The 27,607-nt window shown below is 40.4% G+C and overlaps 1 protein-coding gene across 1 annotated transcript in view; it reads right to left on the bottom strand.

Annotated features, from left to right (window-relative positions):
• The window catches only part of PPP6R3 (protein phosphatase 6 regulatory subunit 3), a 50,784-nt gene extending 26,501 nt beyond the window's left edge, over nt 1-24,283 (bottom strand). Inside the window, 4 exon segments of the mRNA XM_054515031.1 lie at nt 334-471; nt 1,285-1,471; nt 2,478-2,710; nt 24,179-24,283. Of these exon segments, the coding sequence (XP_054371006.1) occupies nt 334-471; nt 1,285-1,471; nt 2,478-2,704 (552 nt within the window). The 5' untranslated portion in view covers nt 2,705-2,710; nt 24,179-24,283.
• Nucleotides 24,284-27,607: the final 3,324 nt, after the last annotated feature.

Below are 27,607 nucleotides of genomic sequence, written 5' to 3'. Positions count from 1 at the left end.
TTTGGTAAGGTTCGAAACAATTTAAAAATTGCATCTGTCAGATGTAAGTTAGATACCAAAGACTGGGGAACAGACCAGCCACTCAGGTTCTAAGTTGTCCCCTGCAGCAGTGGGGTTTTACTGGAAAAATATTGGCAGCTCAAAAAAAAAAAAAAACCAAAAAAACCCCAAAACCAAGAACAAACAAACAAAAAACCAAAAACCCACAAACAAACAAAACCTCACACGTCTAATTTCAGCATATTCAAGAAATAAACTTAGCAAAGCCAGGAGAAGTTAAGCCAGCTTCAAGTTCACACATGTCAGACAAAAGTTCTGCGATATTTTACTCACATTTAGCACTTCTTGCCGGGGCTGTGGAGGTTCTATGCAAGTCAGTAGCCTGAGCAACAAGTCCATTATAGCAGAGGTCCCTATGTGCTTAATAATGAGGTCTACAAAATCATGCTTCCTCTTTAAAAAATCTACAATCTGGAAATGAAAAAGCAAGCTTATATTTGCTTCATATATTTTACATGGTAAATTACACCAATCACTTTTCATTTCACTCTCCTATCAAACTGACAAAATAGATGAGAACTTCTTAAACACCTCTGCCACTTAAAGCCTGCAGTACAAGACAAGATAAAATAAAACCCAGGCACAGGGCAGATCCATAGTACATGCAGCATGTCCTGAGTCTCCTCTCAAACCCAACTTGCTGACCATAACCTACTTATAATCCAAAGCAGAGTCAGGTTTTCTTTTTGATATGAATCAGTCTCACCTCTGCTTAATGGGCAAAGCTCAACAGAGCAAAACTCTTAATACAAACAGTACCTCAGGTTTGAGAGTCAAATCATTGCAGATGCTTGCAGTATTGAACCACATACACTGAGTACAAGAGCATTTCTCAACAAGGAGTCCAAATGTTTCTCTCCTTGTTCTAAAAAATTCTTCATACCAAGTCAGAATCACTACCACAGATTCAAGTCATTTAGTTTTGCTTTTAACAGCAATAAATGCAAATATGATCATATAAAACACTGATCTAAGCCAAAAGGTAGGCACTCACACACTGATTGCATAAATAGCTCAGGCAAATCTGAATCAAATACATCCTACTCATCCAAGTGTATTTTTTAATCATGTGCATCATGAAAAAGTGTATTCAGCTAGGGTGGAACCTGAATGCCCTCTTTTGACTCTGCTGCTATCCCTCAATTGTGTATCTTAAAGCAGAATTGCTGAGTACCACAGCTTTATCAGAGCACTTGTAAAACTGGTGAGTTTGCAAATAGTTACCTGTTCTGGTTTTCTGCTGATAAGAATACTTAACACCTTGCTGAAGAAACTGGCCAGTAGAGGGTTTAGAGGAGATTCATTTAAGAGGAAGCTGTACAGTTTCAGGAGTAAGGATTCTTCTTCTCCCAACCTATCATTAATCTGTGAGACATCTGATGTAAGCAGCTCACATGATATGTTTGGGTATCTGGGGAAAAGAAAAAATTATCCATCACTCATACTTCGGAACTCTCATACCTGCAGCTCTGAATTCAGAACCTGGTAATGCATCTACTAATTTTCAAGCAGGCTTGGTCTATACTAAAGTAGCAGACTAACACAAACTAATAGAACTGCACATTCAGCCTATAAGATCTGTTTTCATTTAAGAAGGGCACTACTTCAATCTTCAGTAGCAATAGAACACCAGTAGGGAAGCTGAAAAAGCAAAGAGCAAGCTTTCATTTCAAGATCTATTGTTAAATCCATCTCTTCAAGTATTGACTTCTTATTGCTTCAGTTTCCAACTCTACTAGAAACATTTACAGGAGATTTGGTTTTTCAGAAATGGTGAAGTTATGCAACTAACAGTGTAACTTATTTCACATTATTTTAACACACTATTTTAAGAAAAAAAGCACCTTTCTGTACAGACACTAAAATAGGCCAAAAGCAGTAGAAGGGTTTTTCTACAAATTGTTAGATGGATTTTGAGCTTGAACCTTCTCAGCAAGCCAGAAGTCATGGCCATACTCTGGAAAGGAAAACATCAGCATTGGGACCCTAAGGACATTGTTCCAAGAATTATCACAAATCTTCTAAGAGGCATCTTCAAAACATCTTACAAATAAATAAAACAAAGCTAACCATACAGTTATACTACCCAAAAAGGGTTTTTCATTCAACTATTTTCTTAAACACAACTACAGGAAACTTAATGTGAGTCCTGGTTGGACCTTTTTTTAGCAGCTCCTTTGGACATGAACCGGTTTTGGAAGCACTTGTGAGTAAGAGGCTTCCATCTGAAAACTATGCATATATTAGAATGATTTACTTAGAAGTTCTGTGAAGCCTCTTGAAAACATACTCAATCTAAAACACACCAATATTGTACTATACACCAGCACACAGGGATTCACACTATCAAATTAACTAGTTTTATTTAGTCCTCTTTCTACTTTCCAAATCTCCCCCAGCCCCAAAAGTTTTCCTACTTATATCGAATTTTTTCATCCATGTCTTGAGGTGGCTCTTCAATAATAAATGAAACTAAGTCTTCCAAACATTCTGACTTCAGCAGAAACTCTATAAGTTTGCGATTCTGAGCCTTGCACTCCTGTAGAACATCCTCTTCATCCATCAGTTCCTTCAGTGTTACATCTTCTCTCTCTAGAAGTGTATCTATGTGCGATGACGAATGGAGATCAAATTTCCAAAACATGCTGGTCTGCGTAAGAAGAACAGCAGTATATCAGCAGTAGCCATTATTCTAATATCAAAGATAAGAGTTAGGCAGGGTTTTACTTACATGAAAGGAACATGCCAATTTGCATTAAAGAAAAAGGTATGAAATTTGCTTTTCCTTGTTTTTAATCTATGCATTGAGACAGAGATTCAGAACTATTAGCTCAGCAATTAATCGAGCTGGGTGAAGATGAAAAAGACAGAGAAAAACTGCACTCAAATACCACCCCCACCACTGAAGAAAACATCTATAAAGCTAGAGGAATTAGAAGAATTTTAGCTTTCAGGGAGCACAATTCAGAGTGCAGGAGCTAATTTCAACACTACACTAATTGTCCCTGCCTCCACAAACTTGACAGAGGAGGAATATCAAAGGCCAAGGTGTGTTTCACAAACATGTCAAGGGCAGTGGCCCCAGCCACTGAAACACTCTTAAGAGGCTGTAGCAGTGCTATAAGAATGAACAACTTCACTTTTTCCTATAAAATCCTTTGGCACCTCTATATTAATTCTGTTTCTCCACGACACCTTTTGAACAGTTGCTACTGAGACAACTGTGCTATCAGAGAATAGTATTTCAGTCTACAATATATCCACTAAATTCTTGCTTTCACCTCTCATTAAGCTTCATACAAACACTTCATTTCTCTTCAGCCCTGAAAACAGGGCTTTTACATGACATTTGACCTCTGACACAGTACTAACTGGGCTTATATGAATGCAGATTTTATTTGGACTGAAAAGAGATACTAGAACACAGAAGGAAAGACTTCTTCCTTACAATGGAAAGCAGCAGTTTTGAGCAGCACACTTAAAGAAAGAGACTCCTTTTGCTCCTTTAGTAAATATTTTCCAAATGTGAAAGATTAAATCAATATACTAGTTACTGCTGTGCATTAGCAATATCAGCTGTGAGGACATGTAGTTAAGGCAGGGAATTTCAGTGAACAGTATTATTTTGGCAAGGACACTTCTGTAAACTGTAGGCTGTATACAGGAGCAAGCTTAAAGGCAATAATCCAACTATCCTGTTGTCATACACTCAAAACACCACATAAATATAGAATAGAAATACCCAATTCTTTTGCAACAAAGAGACAGCAGTTAAGTACCTACTTCCAAGTTGAAATTGATTCAGCATGCACACTACAGCTACTAAGTTGACAGCATTGCTGTCAACTTAGTAATTGAGCAGTTTGGAAACAGAAACAACCTCAAGGATCTAGCAAAACCTTTGTGTGTACAATCTTTCCACTAGCAAGACTTCCAGTATCCAGTCTACTATTATAAAGCTTGGTATTCACTATGGAGACATTTTAATTGCTTTGACGGTTTTAACTGTTGCTTTAACCTCTACATACCAATTACTTTAGTCTGCTTGACCTTTTTTCAGAAGTTGTAACATTTGTAACTGGCCCTAGATAACACAGCTTTCTGTTTATAAAGACACGGGGTTGAAACAAAACCAATCAGGCAATGTACAGATTTATCTGACTGCAGTACTGGTACTAATCTAACATCCCATGCAAGTATTAAATGATTAGGAAGCAGAAAAACCCTATTTTGTACTAGAAGTATTAGTAAACTTTCAAGCAGGTTTTAACATACCTGATCTTACAAATTAGTTTAAATCAACTTATACAGTTGTGAAAAACACTAGCTTGTGGGTAATGCAAGCTACATACAAACTTACTGTAAGGAAGTAAAAACAGTGCGTTATTAAAGCCAGAGGGTACTTTTTGATTGGGATTTTTAAACCACTAGAAAGTAGATCAAATCCCTCCCATTGCCCCAATTACTGAAAGTACCATGCTCATAAGTAACCACTATCAATGCTAATTTGAGGTGTAAATACCTCTGTGGTGATTAACACTCATTTCAGTAGCTTCAGTGTATTTCTCAGTCAGTTATTTCAAGAGAAATTCAACAATGGAAAAGAGCAATAACAAAAAAAGAGGCATACTACTGCAAACATGTTACTGCGTTATTTCACAAACTGTTTCCCAGGCAAGCTCCTTTAGGGGCTGCTCCCTCAATATGTCAGGTGCCGGCCACAGATTATTCCATCACTTCTCAACAGGAGCCCAGGTCCTTTGAAATAAGGAAAAATAAACAACATAAACTGTGCCAAAGGAAAGTCAAGGAACCCTGAAGAGAAGAGAATTTTCTCAGGCATTATTACTGACAGTAATCTAGAATCAGCCTAGCATAGTTTTGATTGGAAGTTTTAAAATCAAAACATGTGATTGGTATTTTTCTCAAAGCCTACTGTTCTACCCTCCCTCCCAAAATCTACTAATTCTGAATCATCACCATGCTTTTTCAAATTTCAGTGCCATTAACAGAGTTGGCATTAGGCCTTCTGTCCAAAACTGTGCCCCTTCCAAAACTTCACTACCTGCAAATTTATAAAAAACTCAATGGATCAAATGGCTTGTATTACTCCCAATGTTACTTCACTTTCAGCCAGAGCAGAAAAAGACATTTGGACTTAATGCAAAATACAAAAGACTTCCAAATACGAGACATGCTCAAGATTAGAAGCTGCAAGAAGCAAAATAATCCAAGATGACATTAAAAACTCACATGTGGAAAGACAAAATGTGTTGGTAAAGATGCTGAATGTATTTGACTGTCTTTTGTAACATGTTAGTTTTCTATAATCTCTGAAAGCTTCCAGTAAGCAAGACTGACATCCAGTTCATTAAACAGTAGTTACAAAAGTTTACACGAACTTGATCAGCAAGTTCAATTTACAACAATTCAAGATTCTCAGTAACATCTAATATCTATAAAAATATTGCTTTGTTTTCTTAATTAATATTGTTAACAGATTCTTCTCTGAATGAATGCCAAATAGCATTCCACGTAATAAAGACTTGACTTAAATCTGAAAAGAAAAAAAGTTCAATGAAGCAAAGAAAGCCTGCTTTCAACTGCTGGCATACAGGTTACTGAAATTCTCACTTTTATTATGTGCTAAATGGAAGAAATAATGCTTAGAAATAATCCTTTCAGACCAAGAAGTAAAATTAAATCTTTTTTAGGGAAAGAAAACCACACAAATATTTTTAACACTAACTAATCAGTGGCTCATTTTGGAAGTTAAGTGCTTAAGTGGCATTTCTATCAAAAAAAGTTGGTAACAGTTGTATCACAAAGTCCCTCTGTAGCTTCAAGTGATGGCAGCTGTCACACACCTTTCCTGAGCAGACACATTGGTATTTTCAAGCTACCAGACTAAGATGTGAATTCCAGTCAGAGAAGCATACTGTTTAATTTTGGACAACGTCTCCTATACTGAACCTTTTACAAAACAGACTAACAAGTCTTGAAGGCATCCAGAAGTCTTTTCAGTAAATAAGAAAACTGAAGTAAGCTGTTCCTTTGAGTTGAACTTTTAAGCATCATACTTAGGTTAAACATACATGAGAAGAGTGTTTCACACCGAGTTCCTTCCAACTGAGTACCTCAGATTTCCATATAAAAGTGAGTATTGGCAGCTCCAAGCAGACATGGGCATCTAGACTAGTGCAGAAGGACAACTAGAAGGATTTCAGTAGCCAGCTGAATGCTCTTTACCTGGTAACTACATAGATGTCAAAGGTATGTACACAGAGCATCAGGTAAGAATTCCACACTGCAATGACCAGTTTCATTTTTCAAGCAAGAGAAACTTTCAGTGTCAAGCTGAAGATTCTGTAGTATGTGAAATTCTAAGAAATGCTACATGTAGAGTTGTAAAAATTACTGCATTATAAAAAACCTCAGAATCTGTCACTTCTCTTTGTGCACTACTGTATTTTCTTACTATAGAGTTCAAGTACACAGATGGAAAATTAGTTACTTTTGCACTAACAAACATTTCCACAACTGAAACACATCTTAAGTGATGCAGCCTACTTCAGCAAAACAGAATTTATAATTTCTGTGCAGCAACTAGCAAAAGCCAACCTAGTTGTTGGATGCAAGGAGAGCAACCATCAAAGGAGTCCTTGATTTTAGGATGGTCTTGCACTTTCTAATGATAAAAGCATTTCGAATGCAAAGAATCCCTTGATCCTAAAAACCAAACAGGTAGGTAAGTTTAAGGAAGGATAAAGCACTAATGAAGATAATTTATTAAGCTTTTATCATGAAAAATTTTGGTAGATTATCTTCTAAGACCTTTAAACACATTAAGAAATTTATTTCAAATGCCAAGCATGCCCCTCTGCCAGTTCCACATAACCTCACCTAGTTACTATCTGGCATGTTTAGTGAGATTCCAGTTTAGGGCAGGGGGTCCCTTTCTCCAGTCAATGGACAGTAATAAGACGCTGTCCTAGCCTTTATAAAGTGCTTATTTTGACACTGAAAGTGAACCATCTGTTCAAACCAAAACTAAGCATGAATGCACCTCTGAAAAAAAATTAGAGCTGAAGAGAATTACCAGTGAACAAAAATGACAGAAGACACTCTACATCCTACTTTTTAAACTGCCTGTTGCGCTCAGCAGAGCAGCACCCATCCTAAACTTTCTGTCTACAACTGCCTGCCCTAACCTATTTGGAATAAATTTCTTTTCAATCAGAGCAATGAGATTTACTGAGTACTATTAGCTAGAAAGATGTAAGCTGGCGTTCAAAATCCCTAGATTTAATTACAGTACTTTACAATTACACCCAGCAATCACAAAAAAAAAAAATAAAAGCAGTAATAAACTTTCATGGTACAATTGCTACATTTCTTAAACAAAATGCAAGATCAATTTGACAGAGAATACAAGTTTCAAGTGAATACAAAATAACACACAGCTGTTTCTTCAGTGTCAGAACAGCCTATTTATGTCACAAACCTGAGACCTAGTGGAAAAGAAATACTTCATTACTTATAAGCTAGTAAAGTTTCAAAGAAACTCTGTGGAGAAAGGATTTGAAATAAATAGGATTTGAAATAAAGGGTTTGAAATTAATAGGAATTAAACAGAAGAGAAAATAGAAACACCTCTATCTCAACAGTTTAATACATACTTCTTATACCATGCACACTCCTTCCTAGTCCATGGGTGTAACAAAGTAGAAGAGATACTAAAAAGGAAACAAAACCAACCAACAATTCCTTCACGAAGGCTGGGAGACTCGTGCAGGCTGGCTGCATTTCATTCCTTACAGCAAGACTTCTGGATGCTTCGCCCTCTTCTCAGCCACTGCTGGGCATAGGGGATGCACAGTGGGAGGTTACCAAGGACCTCTGACCTTCCTGCTGCCCCTGTCTCATGCAGGGGAGCCCAGACACAGGACAAAGAGCAGGCTGAAGCTTGGGCACAAGAGGGGAGGCCGAGGGCAGTCCCTGTGCCCAAGGAGCAGCAGGAACAGGGGAGTGATCCCTGAAAAGGGGACCTCAGTCTACCTAAGCCTCCTCCTCCCACATGAGCACATCTCTCAGGCCACAGCCTCCCCAGCTCCCAGGACAGCCACAGCTGGCCACATACACTGCTGCCACAGTGGCCTCCTGATGTCGTGACAGGATTCCTCCCAGACAGTACACTCATTCACAGCAGGTATGCTCCTCTGCTAACTACTACTGTACCTTCCCAGGGTAACCACATCCTCTTGAGAGAAATGCAGGACATGGGATGTGGCAGTATTTCCCTGACTGTGAGAAAAACATGCCAGAAAACTGAATGAAGACAGTTATCTCCTAACATGATCTTGAACTATGTGCCACCTCCTACTGAGGCAAGTTATTAAGCAGGGACTTCCATTCCCCCATCAGACATGAGAAGGAGGAGCCTACTATTGCTACAGAACAGTTAAGAAGTGAAGTGAAATCACTTTTACCCTTCTTTATCACTCCCAGCTGCACACCTATCTAGATGAGAACTATAAAAACACATGTGAATGAGTCAGCAGTGTACCCTTGTGGCCAGGAGGGACAATGGTACCCCGGGGTGCATCAGGAAGTGCGGCCAGCAGGTGGAGGGAGCTTGAACCCACCCCTCTAGTCAGCCCTAGGGAGGCCACATCTGGAGAGGAGTGCTATGGCCAATCCAGTCTCCACGGTTCAAGAAAAGGAGCTACTGGAGAGGGGTCCAGCAGAGGCCACAGTGATGGACTTGAGGTCTGGTGCATCACTTATGATGAGAGACTGTGAGAGCTGGCCCTCTTCAGTCCACAGAAGACAAGACTGAGAGGGCATCTCATTCTTGCATACAAATATCTAAGCTGGGTGCCCAGATGATGGTGCTGGACTCTTTTCCATGGTGCCCAGCAACAGGATAAGGAGCAATGGCCACACACTAAATGACAAGAAATTCCACCTCAACACAAGGAAGAGCTTTACACTGAGGGTGACAGAGCACTGGAACAGGCTGCCCAGGGAGGTCTGGAGACAACCAAACCCCACCTGATTATGCTCCTGTGTCACCTGCTCTAGGTGACCCTGCCTTGGCAGGAGGGTTACCTAGATGATCCCCAGAGGTTCCTTCCAACCCTAACTACTCTGTCATCCTATCATTTTTTATATAATTCATTATATATATATATACACACACACAGATCATGTGCATATACACCCTCCCCTTATGACTGAATGCCCCAATAATCTATAGCTTTGACATGAAGTGTGTAAATAAATCCAAACTACTTCAAGTTTACTCTAAGACACCAATCCCCCAAAACCGAAGAGGTCATAACTGTTCAACAGAAGTACAAAAATCAGGTGAAATCTACAGTCTGCAGTGAATTTACAAGAGCAATTTCATACCAAGCAACAACTATATCCTCATCGATTCCTACACTATCTCAAACCACATGTAACTAAGTGTTAATAAATAAAGATCTTAATTACCTGCAATAATTACAAATTAAGACACTAATCTCTCCTGCCCAAGCAGAGAAGATGAATAATTTTCTAGTAATTTCACATCAACTGCCAATTACAAATTTAAAATATCCACTGGTCACAGAATTCAATTAGATTTTTCCTATTCCAAATTCTTCCAATTAGCTTCAAAATGAAAATAAAGATATTACTGCACTAAGAAATGCACATGATTCCATAAAATATAAAGTGCAAGCTCAATAATGCATAGCTACCCAGAAGACACTTCTACACCGAAACATGAAGTTTAGTACCAAAAAATTCAGTTGCAGAAGACAGTATTACTTCAGTATAATAATCTATAAGCATCACTCATATCTACTGTATGTCAGTTCGTGAACACATTTGCTTTGAACCTCTTTCAAAAAGGTTGGGCAGCAGACACACTTCCTGGCACAAAAGCAAAACACGGTAAAACAAACAGAATATCCACAACTGTGTATCTGGAACACCCCTGATTGATTTCTCCCCCAAAGCAGGGTGAAAAAAGATAGTGCAAGAGCAGGGTAGGTAAAAAGACAAAGTTAGAATCAACCAGCTAGAAAGAAGTCAGAAAAAAGCTGCAAGAAATGGGAAGGCAGGGCCACAAAGTCTGAACCGAAGAAGGAATTGCAGCTTAGAAAGTGATAAATGTGAACCTATAAAATCAGGTGATTTTAGGGGACATCAAGGACAGGAAAACCTTAAATTTTAAGTGGTTTCAGAATGCTTTAGCATAAGGCTTTAGAGATGCAGAAGCTAAATCTACTGCTGTATGTGAAGTTTAATAGTTTCTTACCTGTTAAAACACAAAAGTTTTTAAAAGTTAAAAAATCAGAATGTTTTGTATTCTCTCAGGCTTCTTGCCCATTACAGGGTATCCTGGCAACAGCAAAAAAATCTTTCAATCTACAGTACTAGCAGATTAGCAGGACTGAATTAGCATTGAATTAGATGAAGCAGATTTCTTCCTACAACGACAAAAAAAAAATTGTATAATTTAATATTGTTAATAGGTTCTATTCAAGAGCTTGACAACTGCATAAATACTAAGGACTGTTTTGCAACAAATATAACACATGAACAGAGGAAAGAAACAACTTGCTAGGAAGAAAAGCGTCAGTTCAGCAGAACATACACTGAAAATAAAATGAAAAGCAGCATGTCTTCTGAAATACCTATTTACTTTTAAACCAGTTTTAACATTTCCCTCCATTTTTGGGAGTCAAAGGAAGAAACTTCTTTCTCTCACTGAAATGAAGCTGCAATTCACTGAAATCTAACATAAATCCAAACTAAAAAAAAACTATTAGCATTTTCCCATAAAGTAACATCTTCAGATCTGGAAGATCTCAAATACCCATTAGTGGAGCTTTCTGCAGTAAATTTTTCCTATCTTCATAACTATTCCCTTATATTAATGTCATTTATCCACAAACCTGCACAGAAACAACCTAAGAAGCATTAAGAATGCCTGTTATGTTGGCACAAGTCTATAAAGAATTCAGCTAGTTTCAATTTGAAAACAGGCCAACTTCAAAAAAAACCAACACAGACCACATTCAGGCTTCCAAAGTAACAAGCTGAATTAAGACAGCGTTCAGTCATCATTATGAAAATCTCTACTTTTGATAGTTCAATATTACTTTGCTTTACACTGGAAGAATTAACAAGCTCTAATAGGTATCCTTAACTGGCCTCAGACTGACACTTACCTGTCTGTGCTCTAGTCAACACCACACAGGCAAGAAAAAGCACCCTACAAATTTATTTTTCTTTCCAATTAGCTGTTTGTAGTAGTTGCAGGAAGAATTTCTAAAACAAAAATTCACCCTCCAGAACTTTGAGGGGCTTTTTGATTTTGCTTTTTAACACAGGTTTCAAGGAACGCAATACTTTGGTTTCTTTTGGGAACATGGGTAATACTGTTTATGGAAAATAAAGTACTAGCAACTAAGAAGGGTAGCAAAATTAATGGCATGTTTAACTCATGTCAGTGACTTCCCAGTATTTGGCATCTTCAGCTAAAAAACCCAAACTATTCACCTCAATAGCATTTCAAGTATTCTGCCAAAGAGAAGAAGGATTTCATTTTACACCTTCCATGTTAAAGATAAGGAGCTGTGTCTCCAAAGCTGGCTTTTGATCTTTGCAGCTGATTTTACAGATGGTCTGTGTCAACCTAAAGATCATAGATTCAAAGAATACCTTGGGTTGGAAAGTACCTTAAAATTATTTCTCAGGTTATTTTAGCAACCAACATACACATGAACTGAAGTTCAGTGTAATACACTGACCATAATTCTCTTATAGGTCTTTTAAATGTGTTTTTTCACCTGCAGACCTTCAGGTCTCCATGCCTGACAGACCTGCCAATACCCTGTGAGTCAAGTGATGAACTAGAGCAGAAAAAGTAAACAAATTTTCTGGACTCAGTTCACTTCACTGAAGTTTTCTAGGTTATTGTTTCTGCATTTTAAAAGTGTACCTATGTTCCAAAGCAGAGCTCCAAAACGGGAGAGAACATCACTTCTTCAGTTATGTGGAAACAAAGAAGCCTGCTTAGCTTAATGCACTTTCAGAAGAGTTTACACATTCTTAAGATCGACAGATTTCAATGGCTAGTGGAACTATCCAAATGATAACCACTACTATTACTCCCCTTACAAGGATACCTTTGTTATTTCTCTACTCTGCTTTCTGTTTGAAGACTTCAGTGTCTAAATACCCTTGGCTTCTGAATTCAATGCAGTAGGATTACATAGTAAATTAGAGACACCAGTGTGATCAAAATTAGCAAGATACTTGGAGTGTGTGTATTATAGCATACCCTGTAAAGAGTGTGCCACCAGAACCCTGCTCTGGTCAATCAGGACTTTTTCAGTCCACCTCAGAATCTACAAGAGTGTAGAGGTTGGTCTAAAGACTGACTTACACTTACTGGTACATATGGTTTATTAACTCTGACTGTTCCTCTCTGCAAGACAGATTAGATACTGCATTATGAAAAAAGGGACAAACCCCCACCCCCAAAAACCCACAGGAGTTCTTTCATAAAACAATTTTAAAAAAGAATCACTTGACTGGATGAGGTTCAAGTTTATTTATACTTTCCTACATCCAGATGGCTTACATTCAGCAATAGTTCAGCCAAGTTAATACAGCTCTGTCATGAAGTATCCAATGATGGAAGGTTAAAACCTTAGACCTGAGGTAACATGCAAAGGCAGGATGGAGGTATTGGCATGTATACAGATGGATTACATTCAAATACAGAACTATGAGGACTCATCACAACCAGGACCACACCCATGTTCATGTTTTATGTGATATACCCAGAAAATAAAGCAAGGCACAACTACCCAGGGTAGGATCCATCTTCACATGAAATGCAATAGCATGGCAAAATCTGTTTTAAGTACTGCCCAACTTTATTCACACATTTTTAGATAAGAGAAGTTAACCACTATGTGACCAGTTGACATGAAGATGACCAAACTAATTTTATTAATGCTGCATGAACTGAGCCATGTCTGTTTGTAAAACTATTCCCATGCATCTCTATTGGCCCAAAGACTGAAATGAAACAAGTGCCTCTACTAATAGAAACCAATGTAACATTTGTGCATCCTGGTAAAAAAGCACAAGAACTGCAAGCTCCTGAATAGTGCTGCTCTTACAGTAATTCTCTGCATGCATTAACTTATATAACTTCATATATCTGAAATAAAGTTGTTACATAAGCTTTACAAAACCACTAGCAGAACACCAGCACCTCTTCCCAAATGTAAGGGCCTGGACTACAATTAATAAAGGGAAGCACAGGACATGGGATGGTTTAGTTCTATCACCTCTCTAGGCCAAAAAATGCCCAAGAACTTTTATGCAACACATGTGAAAAGCAGCTGAAGCACAAAACAGTAGAATCTTTTCCCTTCTTCCACTGGCTTACTGACCCAGAAAGATCCCTCAGTGAAATTACAGGCTAGCAACACAAAACTGTTTAATGTAACATTTCAGCAGAGCGCTGTGAAATTGTAATTGAAGACTCAGCATTGCCCCCTATCACACCTCTCCAAATGTCAGGTGAGAAAAATCAAAGTAATGTGCACTCCTCCTTAGAACACTCATGTGTTACCACACAATCTGGAACATCTCTTCCCAAAAACTTTTAAGTAACCCCTTGGACACATGGTTCTCAGAGAAACTTGACCTGAAAGTGTTGTCCACAACCATCAATTTGGTAGTGGTGAGAGCTGAAGGGCCAAGACATAGATGCATCTGAACTAGTCTCATCTATGAAATAATTAAGTTTATAGAAAAATCTTCATGACAACTAGGGCAATTTTTAAACACTACTAAGCATCTCACTTAGGTCAGGGCTTAAACTTTGAATGCTTTGGCTATCAGTTCCTAAGAGCTTGCTTAGAGGATACATTTCTATGCTGAAATGTCACCATCCACACTCAGAATGAGGATAAGGACTGAAATTCCTCATGGTGTCTCAAAGGAGTGCTTCAGGATGCTAAAAGAGCTTATGCAAAGCAGCTTTGTTCTACCCCTTGCTGTGCAGTCACCCTCTGTTGGCTCTCCAACAGTGATGAAAACACTGCCAAGACATTTCCAAATGAAAAAACCTACTCCAAAAGTGGCCAATGCGGGAAGAAGAAGGGAGAAGAGTTTTTCTGCCATGTCCATGGGATGGAACAACTCAAAATGTCTATCAATCACCAGTGCAGCCAAGGAAGAGGGAACACACCACTAGGGAGAGTGCAAACAGGATCTGACTCTTCCATCTTTGCCCTATATTGTATCACCTCAAGTCTGCTCAGGATGACAGAGTAAAAGCTCTCCTGAATCCAATAAATAAGATGGGTGATGCTGAATTTGGACAATTCAGCATCAGTTCTACTGTTGTCTCAACCAGCTGATAATTTGCAAGCATAAATGAGTCCTGAATTCCTGTACTGCTACTCTGGAAATGCAAAAAAACCCAGTAACACTGACTCATCGCTTTAGCAGAAACTTAACTTTTTTGTTTGAACATTTTAGTAACAACTACTGTAACTTAAAGACACAGCCTTAAGTTGCAAGGCATGAATTTTACCAGAGGTTTCTTTTACAAGCATGTGTTTTATTTTATTCACTGTATTAGTTCAAAGACAGCATGAGTTTGGATTTTTTTTTCAAGTTCATCCTCCTATTCCCCTCGTGGATTAGACCTTGAAAGTTGGACATAAATCAGATTTTGAGGCACATGAAAAATACATGGAGGTAAAAGAAAGCTACTTCAGCAACTTCTAACCAGGACACCAGTGTACTTTCTGTATAAACAGTGCATTCACGTCTATTATTTGCTTTATTTTTTTCATGCAAAATCCCAGTCCTGTTAAAAGGAATACTTAAGGACCGTTTGCAGTCCAGAAATGGAAGTCAGCAGCTTCTAGGAGCACATCAATGTTTTATCCCCTGAAGCTCCAGTCAGCTACAGCCGCTGCCACAACTGGAGTGAACTCTCACATGAAGATAGCAACTTCAAAATTAAATCCAAAGCATTTTTTAACTTCTTGCTTAATTCTTCACTTTCATTCAAGATTTCTGGGACCTGCTGTTCAGGTAACCTGAATTTTCATTGTAAGTTACATGAACTGCACTAGTTAAAGGCTGTGGGCAAGAGAACCTCCCTGGTTTTCCTCATACTAAGCATTATACAAAGTCATTAAAGTAAGTTTTGACAGCTGCAAGTTCGCAAGTTCTTTTAATTAGGATATCAAGAAATGCTACCATATCCTGAAAAAACTGACAGAACTATTCAACCCACCCTAAATGCACACAGAAGCTAAATATTCCCTTAATGACAGTATCATAAGCATGTTTTGCTTTTCAGAATGAAAGTCAGAATCCCTAACACTCTTCAAATCCAACATCATGAACAGAAAAGCTGAAGATATTTCTTCTTTTAATCTTTAATTTAAGCAAGTTAAAACATCTTTTATTTTGACTTGCTCACATGGGCAAAGACTACTAAATTGACTTGATTTCCCAAAGAGCTTAAGCCCCATCTATACTTTTTTCTACAACAGCAGCATTTTCAAGTTTAACAATACAATCCCTAGGATTGTAGAAAAGTTCTTCCGAGTAGAACTTTTCTAGTAGAAAGTTCTTCCAATGAAGAAACTTTTCTAGTAGAAAAATTCTTCCAATGCCAAGCAAGAGAAATAAAACACAGAAGCAGCATCTAAATACAAGGGGAGTGATGCTACTTTAGCATATTCACTTCTCTAGATTTTGGTATCTGCATTCACCAAAATGCTTTAGTGCCACCTGGAGCCTCCCCCAGCCTGGTGCCAATCTTACAGCTTTATTTGATCTTTTAACCAAACAAGAACACTACTTTCTTCACAGAACATCCTCTATATATTCAGGGAAAGCAGCCTACACAAGACCTCTGCAGATATCCTGAGGATGAAGCTAAGTCCTCAGAAAAAAAAAATATTCTAACACATATGAAATGTCAATTAACTACTTGATGCTGAACAGTCAGATAAACTTATCACTCAAAGACTAAGACAGCTGAATAGTGACTCAATATCCTCCTTCTGTAATACAGAGTGCTAGAAAGACAACTGTCCAGTAACTGCTGTCACTTAAACAACAAGCTTTAAAAAAGCATGACCAGCTTGACTTTTCTGAGACTCGTATTAGAAAACTAAGAAAATAATCCTTTGAATGGGAAGATTTCACCAATTCTCACCTACATAAGTTTAATAAATTACCGTCATTTTTATTTAGGTACATGCAAAAATATGTTTCAGAAAAGAAATTAGAAACCCACCAAAGTCATGAAACTTCAGTGCAAAAAGCCTTCCCAGTGAAGCTTGAAGTGGCTATTAAGCTAATGCCATCTTTCTTTCCCATTTCCCACTCCCACAGGCAATTTCTATTTTGGAGACTCCAGAAGCTGAGTTTTGCCACACTGTCCTTTTACAAATCACACATACAGAGCAATCACACATTTTTTAGGCACAGGTGTCTCTGGTGTCTCAACTGAACAGAAGCAATGCCTTCCCCAGGGAACTCTTCTGTTTTGTTGGACAATAGTACAAAAATCAAGACTGCCTAACAGAATAAGACACCTTCTTGCAAGTGCAACACTCACCCTAGTTTAATGAAAAAAAAAAAAAACTCAATTTCCCTTAAAAAAAAGATGCAAACCTACTATTTTCTCTGTGATTTTCAAAGTAATATTTTTTAAATTCTATTTCAATGCTTCTTGAATTAAGACTCAAACACATGAGAGGAGCAGATTTGAGTGCCTTTCAGAATTCTATTGCAGTTGCAAGTGGCAACTATGGGGCAAGTCTGTCTCAAAGATTTAGCAGCAGTTGTTAATAATACTGTTTCCAAAGGTGACTAGTCTAAATTTTTACACTGAAGTGATCATCAGCTGAGCAATGCCATAAGGGCACTAGTATGTACTTGCAAACAGAGTTTAAAAAACCCATTCAAGCAATATGTCACAGTTAAGGGACACAGTGTCCTTCTGAAATGACCCTTCCTTCAACTGCTGCTTTCTCTTTCATTTTCTTTGTGCCCTTTCAAGAGAGGGCCAACACACAGTAACTCACCACAGTACTTGCAGCATCCATTCCTTCCTACAAGTTCTTTCTCTTAACCACCAATCTATCTGCCAACAGTTTTCTCCTGCTGCAAGAAGTGCCTCAACTCTCACCAAGTGTTACTTTACTAAGAATTACTGAACACACACTGTTAAAACTAATCCCAAAGCAAGACTGAAAACAGCACTGATAGGTTATAGTTACACAAAACTACAGTGATACTTCTCTGCCCTACGCCTACTCAAGGGATTTAAAGCATAAAGTTTCAAAGAAACCAAGCTATTTAAAATGCAAGCTCAGAATTTAAAATGGTATTTATTACAGCATTACATGATAAAGCCCTTAAGAAAAATACCCTGCTGAGCCAAAGACTTAGAAATCAATTTACTTAAGACCTGAATGTAAGTCTTCTATTCTTTTCAGTAACATTTAGGGTTCCACACCGACTTTTGTCAAGACAGTCTTATTACCATTCCAAAAAGTAAAGTTACTGCTACGCCAAGTGGCACAGAAATTAACTTAGTTTGAAATGCCTTGAAGTCTATAACAAGACCTCTTAGGTGGTTTCACTCAATGTTCACTACCTACAATATTTTTTTTTTAATTACACATTTGGATAACCTATAAAGCCTTCTTCTAATGAGGATGAGACCAGCACCACATCACAAGTTTTTATTGTCTCTGTAAATAATTTCATTCCTGGCTGCATGGGGCTACAACTTCAATAAGGGAGGGAAAAAACCCCAACCCCACTGCATTCTAATCTCCAGCCTTACAGTTAGGAGTGTAAGTTAAACTTCAGAATTCCCAAATCTAGAAGAGGGGAAGACTGGACCAGTGCATTTTAAAGAACAAAAATCTTGTACAAGTATCAGCATCATTGCTTTCTGTTATGCCCTAAAAGGCATCCAGTTTCCCATAGTGAAAAACATCTGCAGCTGTTTCCTATTTAAAAAAAAAAAGATATAAATAAGTAAATACATAAATCCCATGGGTTTTTCAGACTCTGAATCTTTTTTCTACAGACACTCTCATACATAAAAGATTCTGAATTATTCTTGTCTGCCTTCAATATCCTATCTCTTCAATTCCAATCTGGGAAACTAAACTCCCTAGTCAGTAACCAAGGCATTAGGGATTAATTTATAGTTATAACTTGCATTTTTGCAAATTATAAATTTACATTTTTGAAGCAGAGCATTAAAGCCAAGTGTACCTGGTACTCAGTTAAGCTATGTTAAAGTTCTTTGGTTTTTGTTCTCAAAATAAGTTATATTTAAGTACAGCAGGAGGGCATACTGGATGAGGCAGAGACAGGGGAAAAAAGTATGTGCCAATCTATGACTGACGTCATACTAAGACAACTGCACCTGGCACAACTACTAAGTAACTAAAGTAATCAAGCATTAATGGGTTGAGAAGTTCAGTCTTCAATCGCATATTACTTGTATCAGAAAAATGTATAAACTTTCATATTGTGACTCTAAAAGAGAGCATCAGCCCTTAGAGTACAAGCAAGCAGTCTGAAAAGAAACATTTAGTTTTTTATGTTGATCATTAAGACATGCAGATCTCTCATTAATGTTACCTTTACCATCTCTTTTATCAAGAGATAAAGATTTCACTAAACAGAGTTCAGTGAACAATTTTCTGCTATTTGGATTTGGATTAAATCTGTAACAAAGAGCCCACCATCAAGTACACACAGAGAAGGATCCTTTGATGGATGTTCGGTTGTCACAGCCAAAAGGAAGAACTGATACTTCATGGCCAGCTCACTGTACCTTCTACAGCTGTCCCTCACCGACAGGAAAGACTCCTACATGTCATCACCCCTCAGAGCTGCCACCAGCAGTGACAAACTCCTCCTTTGTAAGAGCCAGGAAGAACAGAAAAAGACAAATATGGCCAATGGGAGCAAAAACCCTGAGCTGCTGCAACTTCTAGGCGCACTTCCATCTAGACCAACACTGACACGGACCTTAAATTCCTGATAGGAACCCCCTTCCTAAAAAAGTGGGTCTGTTCCTGCCACCACCACAGCTTTGTTTTAGCTGTCTCTAAACTTTCCATCCTTTTCCAAGAAGTTTGGTGACAACAGCTGAAGTTGTCAAATGTAACCTACTACCTATTATTTTCTAGAAGACTTAGCTTTCAGTTACATGGACATCCAGCAAGTCTGTAAAGACAGTAGCAGAAGAAATAACCTGAATTCAAATTCTGCAGTTCAAACCAGACTTTACTCTAAACTGTAAACTTTAGAGTTTACAGCTGAACTCTTAAGATTGGTAACTGGTCCGAGCAGTAGGTACATGGTAAGCAAGAAGAGAATATGGAGAGCTCTACCTCTGCAAATCACAGAAAGAATGAGTTTTTTCACCAATACCTAACCTATGAATTTTGCCTTAATGAAACTTAAGAGTAATTGGAAAAAAAAAAAACCAACAAAACAAAACAAAACAAAAAAAAAACCAAAAAAACCCCAAAAAACACCAAAAACCACATACAAAAAAAAACCCACACAAAACCCTTTTTTCCCCCCCTATACTATACTAAGTATATTGGAAACACAAGGCTTGGTTTCCACTACACTTATAAAAAAAGCAAACAGCATTTTATTTTCACCATTTCTATAAGAATCACTAGTTGTATAAGCACTCTGCTATAAAGATGCAGAAATCCACCCTGCGGAGGCAGTGGCTTACACTCCTTTCATAATGCAAACAGAACTCAAATAATATCAACTTGTAGCAAGGCAAGCCTTCAGAGTCCTTGTTTTCTGCTCTAACAAAGGCTCAAACAATACAATGGAAAATGCAATCATACCTGCACTAGCATTGCCTACAGCCACTGCATAAAGCACTATTTGAAGCTTTTAATCTATCAATTAGGTTACTCCCACAAGAGAGAAATGTGCAACACAACTGAGGATTAGTCTTGGGCTTTGCCCTTCTAAAGGAGCATCATTTACATTTACAGAATAGTTTAGGAAATAATGGGATTCCCTTCAAACACCCACAGCAGAAGTTAAATTTGTACAACAAAATCTTATTTTATATACTGGTATCCAGTTAGAAATCCTGTCAATGGTCACTCAAGAAGGAAACTCTCCCACTGTGTAACAGGGGTGGGAAGCCTGTGATTCACTTCTGTAATTAATCAGAATGCTTTGAGTACTGAAATAGCTATTCTAGAACATACTTAACTCAGAAACTATTTTTTACTAAAAAATTTGAAGTTTTCATCCTCCATCCCAACTGTGCTTTATTACCAAACTGGAAATCAAATGGCCATCTCTTAAGCCTCATCTAGGACTGGCCTGGGCATCCTAAAAGGGCTTTAGAGATTTCTCCACGTTTAAAAGCATCTTTTGGCACAGGTGACAAGAGCTGGCCTATGGTGCTCCTGTGCTCATTTTCAAGAAGGGCCAGTGGACACAGGGAAGAGAACACCAGGCCAGTACTCTACCTCTCAAAGACACACAACTTAAACTGCATAAATGTTTGGAGCCATCTCTATCAAAATGAAATCAGATAAAATTTTAAGAACCTTTCAAGGAAACTAATCCATCCTCAAATCTCACCACTGGGCAATTTCTGTTTGTGCACACATACATTTTTTTAATCTCCTTTTTTACTCTCCTTCCCTTTGTTAATCAAATCCCCACTTTGCATTTCCCAGGCACTCTTCTCTGCCATTCTGCCTCCAGGCCTAACAACATAAATCTCCCCTCCAGTGGAGTGTTACAGCTTCACTGGTCCATAAGGTTGTATGCTAAGGTGCTTTTGCTACTCTTTTCCACAGCTGGCATGCAACATATCCCACAGATTTGACACTGAGCATTTCAAGTTTAGGAGGAAAAGATACATCCATTTAACAGAATTAAGGGATGACTGTACGAACAACAAGAAGAAAAAAAAAGTCAAAGGGTGAGGCAGGAACTTTTTCACCTATTCCAAATCACCACATACCATTTCAAACATGCTTCTTGGCATGTTATGTAAGCTATTGAATAATCAAGGGTCACAAAAAGTCTTGTACTTCATACCAACAAAATTTTTGCCAATATTATGTGAAGAGCTATTCCATAAACAGGCAAGCTTAAACCACATGTCCTCCAAATCTTTTCAAGTCAGTCTATTCCACTTCCTGAGAAGTGTCCCAAACTAGCTATAAAGCTACATATAATATCCAAGAGTAGAAAAATATTTTACTTCAGTTGCTTAGTAGCATATGGTTTCTAAAACACATGCTGGCACCCTGACATGTTACAGAAACAATTAAACATGCTATGCAGAGCTTTCAGCATGATGTTCATGTTCTCTGTGCATCTTCTCCTTGATCTTTCAGACTTGCTTCCCACCCCAAAAATACCAGGATCACTAGTTTCTCAAGTTCTTTGCTCTCTTCCTCCAATTTACCAAAATAAGAAGACACAAGCAACATATTATTTCTCATTTACTCATACTTGTTTTATTATTGTGAAAAGTTTTGCCAAAAACAATGGCTCTACATCTTGCTTTTAGGACAACCCAACCAGACACGTGGTCTTCTAGAATCAGGCTGTGAGATCCTAACCTGAGCTAACGCAGTATTCCTAAACCTGGCATATGAGACAGTGGAGTACACAGCAAGCTTAGGGACCACAGCTGAAGGTGCTACTACAAAAGACCAATCTAGAGGACACACAAGGTGCTGAAGCCATCCTACCCTACCACAGATAGAGATCCCTATGCTCATACCAGCACCTCTTCTGGCCAAGCACAAAAGCCATGCTTTCCACCATAGTTTCCAAGGCCATAAATTACCTCAGTGACCCAAGAAAAGTGAATACAAAAGTCCCCCACCTACAAAGATGCTGTGTACTATGCTGAAACACTCTCTTTGCAACCATATTGCAATAACCCATTTTTTAGCTTCCATCTTTAACTGTGGAGTTAAGTACATACTTCAAGGCTTTTTAAGCACTTGGACAAAACAGGACATTAATGGACAGAAAGGAGAGGGGACCAGACACTACTCCAACACACTTCTCCTTCTGACTGTCCCAACGTCCTGACTGGTTGGTTTTGAGCCAGCTCTTTAGCACTTCACAGTACATGCATGTCAAGCTTAAGCTGAGTAAATAAGCAAAGATGTTGAGCCATAACAACAGAGTTCACTCTCTAAACGTCTGTCAATACTAAAGCTACACAGACAAATTTCTGCTCTAATACTGCTAAATTCAGGTTCCATCTACTAATTCACTTGAATTCCACTCTTGGAACAGAGTGGAATTCTCTGAGTGGTACACAGGCTATAGCATCACCTCCCTTAAGAGCAAGACAGAAGCATTCCAAAGGAAAAAGTCACTTTTACTCACTTCAGCAACTCAGCAGAAGTGAGCAGTTTGCAGGCAGTATTGTGAAGAGACACATGAACTACTCAGTATCTTTAATTCCATGAGGGAATAGCAGCTACTTGAATTGTATTTTTTAAAAATCCAAAGCTGTGACGCTTACAGCACTTTACATATAAATCTAACTGGCTTGTAAAGAAGCTGTAATGCACTACCCTATTTAAAGTTATTCCTGTTAAACAGGTTGCTTTTCTGGAATTTCTAAACTACACCTTTCACTCCACTCAATGTTTTCCTTGGTCACTGTAAACAGACCTCATCAACAGTTCTTCTGGCCAAAACAGTATTTCCAAGTAGTTTTAGAAAATTAATTCCTTTAGTAACTCCAGACAGTACAGGATTCAATGCCTATACATTCTGCATTTCAAACAGAAAGCAAATAAGAAGAATCCCTAATGTTCAAATAATATCATAGATGGACAAAACAAGTAATTTAAGTGAACCTAAACATGTACGTCAGAATACAAACTGTCAAGAAAAACATGTAAACTGGATATCACTTTTGCATGGTGTCTCATTAACAACTTACATACTGAAAGGTAATTATGCAGTGTTATTTTCTACTTGTATAAACTCTTGCAAGCTTCAGTTAGTCCATGTCTTGCTACGGAAAACATAAATAACACAGAACTAAGTAATCAGAGTCTTATTTGAATGTCTGTTGCACTGGAAATAGACCATTCAAATTCAAATAACTTTAGCAATCTTTCTGGAACACTGAGAGACTTCCCATCTTTCAGCATCCCAGAAAAAAAAAAAACCATACAGGTATTTGTGCAATCCAAAAACGCACTGCACTGTTAAGAGTACACTTAGACTCATTCCACTGAAGGACATTCAAAACCTAAGTAACAGCACCACCACTAAGTAACACAATCTTTCAATTTTAAGTTGTCAACATCTCAAAAGATTCCTTTCAAAAGCTATCCACCTACTCCTAAGTTCTCTCCACTCAGAACACTTTTTTAAAATAGCAACACACCCATTCAAAGTATCCCTGTTCTGACTTAAACAACAATTTATGCTGACAGAAATGATCTTTAGCCTCAATTGCACTTATGTCATACAAGACAGTCTCGTATGACACTAAGTAGACTAAAACACTTAATTCCCTCTTACACTTTGTAGAGTTCTTAGCAACCAACAAATAACAAAACCAGAAAAACTGGCAGGTTCTAAGCGACATTTTGCCAAACGCATTTAACAGCAGTTAAATCTCACCCAAACACTGCTACGCTCCCAAACCATTACAGTTCCGAGAAGCCGCCTTGCTGAGCAGCCCCAGCGAGAGCCCCGCGCGGCAGCCCGGGGCACAAGTGGGGCAGGCAGGGAGGGCTCCGCCGCACCCACCGGCCTCCCCGCCGCGCCCCAGCCCCCGCGCCCCGCCCGCCGCGGGCCCCGCGCTGCGGCTGCGGGAGGCCGCGCACCGCCGGCCCCGGCGGCCCCGGCCCGGAGCCGCCCGAGCTGCGCCCGGAGCCCCCGCACGGCCGTGAGCGGCCGCCAGGCCCGCGCCGCCGCGGAGGAGCCGCCGCCGGAGCGCTGCTCTCGTGGAAGCGGCGGGGCGGAGATCACGGCGCCGTCCCGGCCGTACCTCGGCAACGCGTCCCCCGCCACAGGCCCCGGGTGCCTCCGCTCAGGCGGGAAAACCTCCGCTCGCCACCATCACCGACGCTTCAAGATGGCGGACATGGCAGCTCCGGCGAGCCCTCCTCTGCCTCCGCCCACCTGCCAATCACCTCGTCCCGGCACCGCCCTTCTCCCCGGATCGTCCCTTCCTATTGGGCGCTGTGCGGAACTCGGCCTCTCATTGGCGACTGGCCAATGTCAGTCGCCCGGCTGCGCGACTGCGACAGGGTGGGACGCGGATGGCGGCGGGCTATCGGCTTCCGGTTGGCCAATCAGTGCATGGGGCGGGTGCGCCTCGATTCCCACCTTCCCAGCCTAGCAACAAGGCAACGTCACGCTGACAGGCGTCTCCTTCGACCAATAGAGAAAGCAGATTCCTTTTAAAAATAAACCCCTTCTGTCCAATCCGGAGCCGAGGTGCTCGGAGGCCGCAGTGAGGGGGGGCGGGAGCCAGCGGTGGCGTCCGTCCCGCAGCTTCACCAGCCGCGCCTCGCCATTGGCCAGCGCGCGGGGCCACGCCCCCGGGGCGCGCGCGGGCGCCAAACTGCCTGACAACAGGGCGGCGGCGCGCGCAGGGCTGCGGGGGGGCCCGGGGCTTCCCTCGGTGTCGGAACGCCCGCCCGCTGCACCAGCGGGACTCGCCTGTGCCTGCAGGTGCCCGTGCCCGTCAGGCCTCCAACGCCGCCTAAGATGCGGCAGAGTGTGTTTTATAAAACCATAGGATCGTTAAGGTTAGAAGTGACCTACTTTAAGGCGATCAAGTCCAGGCGTCAACCAGCAACACCTTCTTGCTTATCACTAAACCATGTCCCCAGATTCCACCTGCCTTTTGAATACTTTCAGCGATGTTGATTGCACCGCTTCTTGGGAAGCCTGTTCTTAATTCATGACAATTTCTAAAGTGAAGACATTTTTCCTATTATCCAATCTAAAACTCCTCTGGTGCAACTTCAGGCCATTCCCTCCTATCCTGCTTGCTGGCTGGGAGAAGAGGCCAACCCCCACCTGGCTCCAGCCTCCTCTCAGGCAGTTGTAGAGAGTGATAAGGTCACCCCTGAGCCTCCTTTTCCCAGGCTGAATACCCCCCAGCTCCCTCAGCTGCTCACAGGACTTGTGCTCCAGACCCTTCTCCACTCCCCTTCTCTGGATCCATTCCAGCACCTCAGTGTCTTTCCTGCATTGAGGGGTCCAGAACTGGACACAGCACTCAAGGTGTGGCCTCACCAGTGCCCAGTACAGGGGGACAATTACTGCCCTGGTCCTATGGCCACACAATTCCTCATACAGCCCAAAGCGCTCCGGAATGAACGTGTGTGAGATCCAGGGCGGGTGCTGTGCCTCAGCCTTGGCAAACCTCCCTGTCTGCCACCTGTGGCTGCTGCTCTGCAGGCCTGCTCGGCTGAGCGCGGCGGGCAAGGGCCCCTGCTGGAAAGCTCAGGTGGCACACACGTGAATAGGCAGGCACCTTGTGCCCCACAAGTGGCACAGGACACCAGGACACCCACGGTGCATGTTGAGCACCCTGTGTCTTAAAGGCATGAACAAAGTCTGGCTGGCCAGGATGCTTTTGGCCTTCCCTCACAAAGCCTCCCGAATCACATCTGCCCAAAAAGGTGGTGACCCCTCTGGCTCGAGCCCCTGGGTCCCTCAGGGCAGCCTCCCTGGTTTCAGAATGTCACTGTCAGGATGACATTCCTGTCCCTGTTGGACACCACCCAGCTGTGGCCAGCAGCACATTGCCTGTGGGCAGCAGGTCACCATCAGGTACCTGCCTTGCCTGGTGTCCACAGGTTTTGTCTGGTTTTGGTGGGCTTTTACTTGGTTTCGATGGGGTTTTGTCAAGTTTCAATGTGGTTTTGACTGGTTTCTTGTTAAGAGGGCATGGGCTACTTAAGGCAAGGACTCACTAATTTATTTAGTTACACTGGAGAAAGAAAACAGAACTCAAATGATAGTTTAGCATTAGGGTAGTTCTTAAAGGCCTCTCATGTAGAGGACATGAAAACTGAAGGGTAGCACTGTGTTGATTTCATGTACCAAAGGGAGAGGAAAACAAGATATTTCTTTAAATCAGCAGTCTAGGACAAAGCAACTCCACTGTGAATAATGTATCTTCACATCTCTCACATGCTCATCTGACAAAGTTAAGCTCAGTACAGCTGTACTTCCATCATACTGGAAAACAATCAGCAGGTCTGCTCCCATTAAGACAAAGCTAGTGATGTTACAAAAAGACAAATATTGAGGGGGCTGCTGCAGAAAGCAGCACCTTTTTCAGTGAGCCAAGCTAGAAACGGGCTCAAACAAGAATAAGGTGCTAATGGGAGCGTGTCTCTACATAAAACATCTTGGGGTTTGGACAAAGGGACAGTATAATAGCAGTGTAAACGATTTACAGCATTTGCTTACCTTTCTGCCTGTGTCCTTGTCAGATGAGGGGGACTCCACATCTTCTCCTTCACAGTTCTGTTCAAGAATTTCAGAACAGGATATAGGCTGCTTGGGGTTTCTCTAAATACAGAAAGATAGGTTAAGACACTTGCTTCTAAGGAAAAGGTAGCTACCGGATTTACAATAGCTGCAAACAGGCTAGTGTGGCCTGGCCTTTGTGCTTTGTCCAGGAAACTCTTGCCAGCTGCTCAGGTGCTTCGTTTCATAATGCTTATTGCACAAAAAGCTGGCCACAATGTCAGCTTTCTTTGTGTTTCTGTGTCTTTCCTACCAGTTGACCAAGCTTTGGCTCCTGTCCTCTCTGCAGGCATTACTGCTTCTCCCAAAGACTGAGTTGCAGCGTGCATTTATCCTACTAAGGGCTGTGCTTGTGCTTGCCCCCCTTCAGTATATCAGTATATTACTGCTCAGTAAAACATCCCTGTTTTACACAAGCCCTGTGAATAGAAGCCCTCCCCAAGCTGTGAGCCTGGTGGGTTGTTTCTGTTAATAGGATATTGTTGGCTGCCAGCATAGACACATGATCGTCTCATTCTGCCTGAATAAGTCAGTGGAGCTGCAGCAGTTATGGATACATGTGATCTTAATGTGTCACAGACACATGGTAAAAACTCAGCAGCATGAAATGTATTTGCTGATATCTACTGCACAGTGTTACACAGTTAGGTCTCTGAGTGTACAGCCTGGTTTTTGCTTTCTTGTTCATGCAAGCACATTTATTTAGTAAAGTGTACAAAAAAAAAGGATTATCCTCAAAACAATCATCATGAAATAGGACACTCTTTCTTTATTCATCATTTCAGCTGATGGTCAGTCCAGAAAGCTCTCTAGACTGTATTTGTTCCACATGTATTTTGGCTGTCTTCTTTTTGTTTTCTTTCCTTTCACTGTGTCTGGTTTTTTTTGTGGAGTGGTTTTGTTTATGTCATGCCACTTGGATGTT

This window comes from Molothrus ater, chromosome 6 (assembly GCF_012460135.2).
Source record: "Molothrus ater isolate BHLD 08-10-18 breed brown headed cowbird chromosome 6, BPBGC_Mater_1.1, whole genome shotgun sequence".
Classification (NCBI taxonomy): domain Eukaryota; kingdom Metazoa; phylum Chordata; class Aves; order Passeriformes; family Icteridae; genus Molothrus; species Molothrus ater.
The sequence above is the reverse complement of the archived record's forward strand: the minus strand, read 5'-3'. Positions and strand labels throughout refer to the sequence as shown.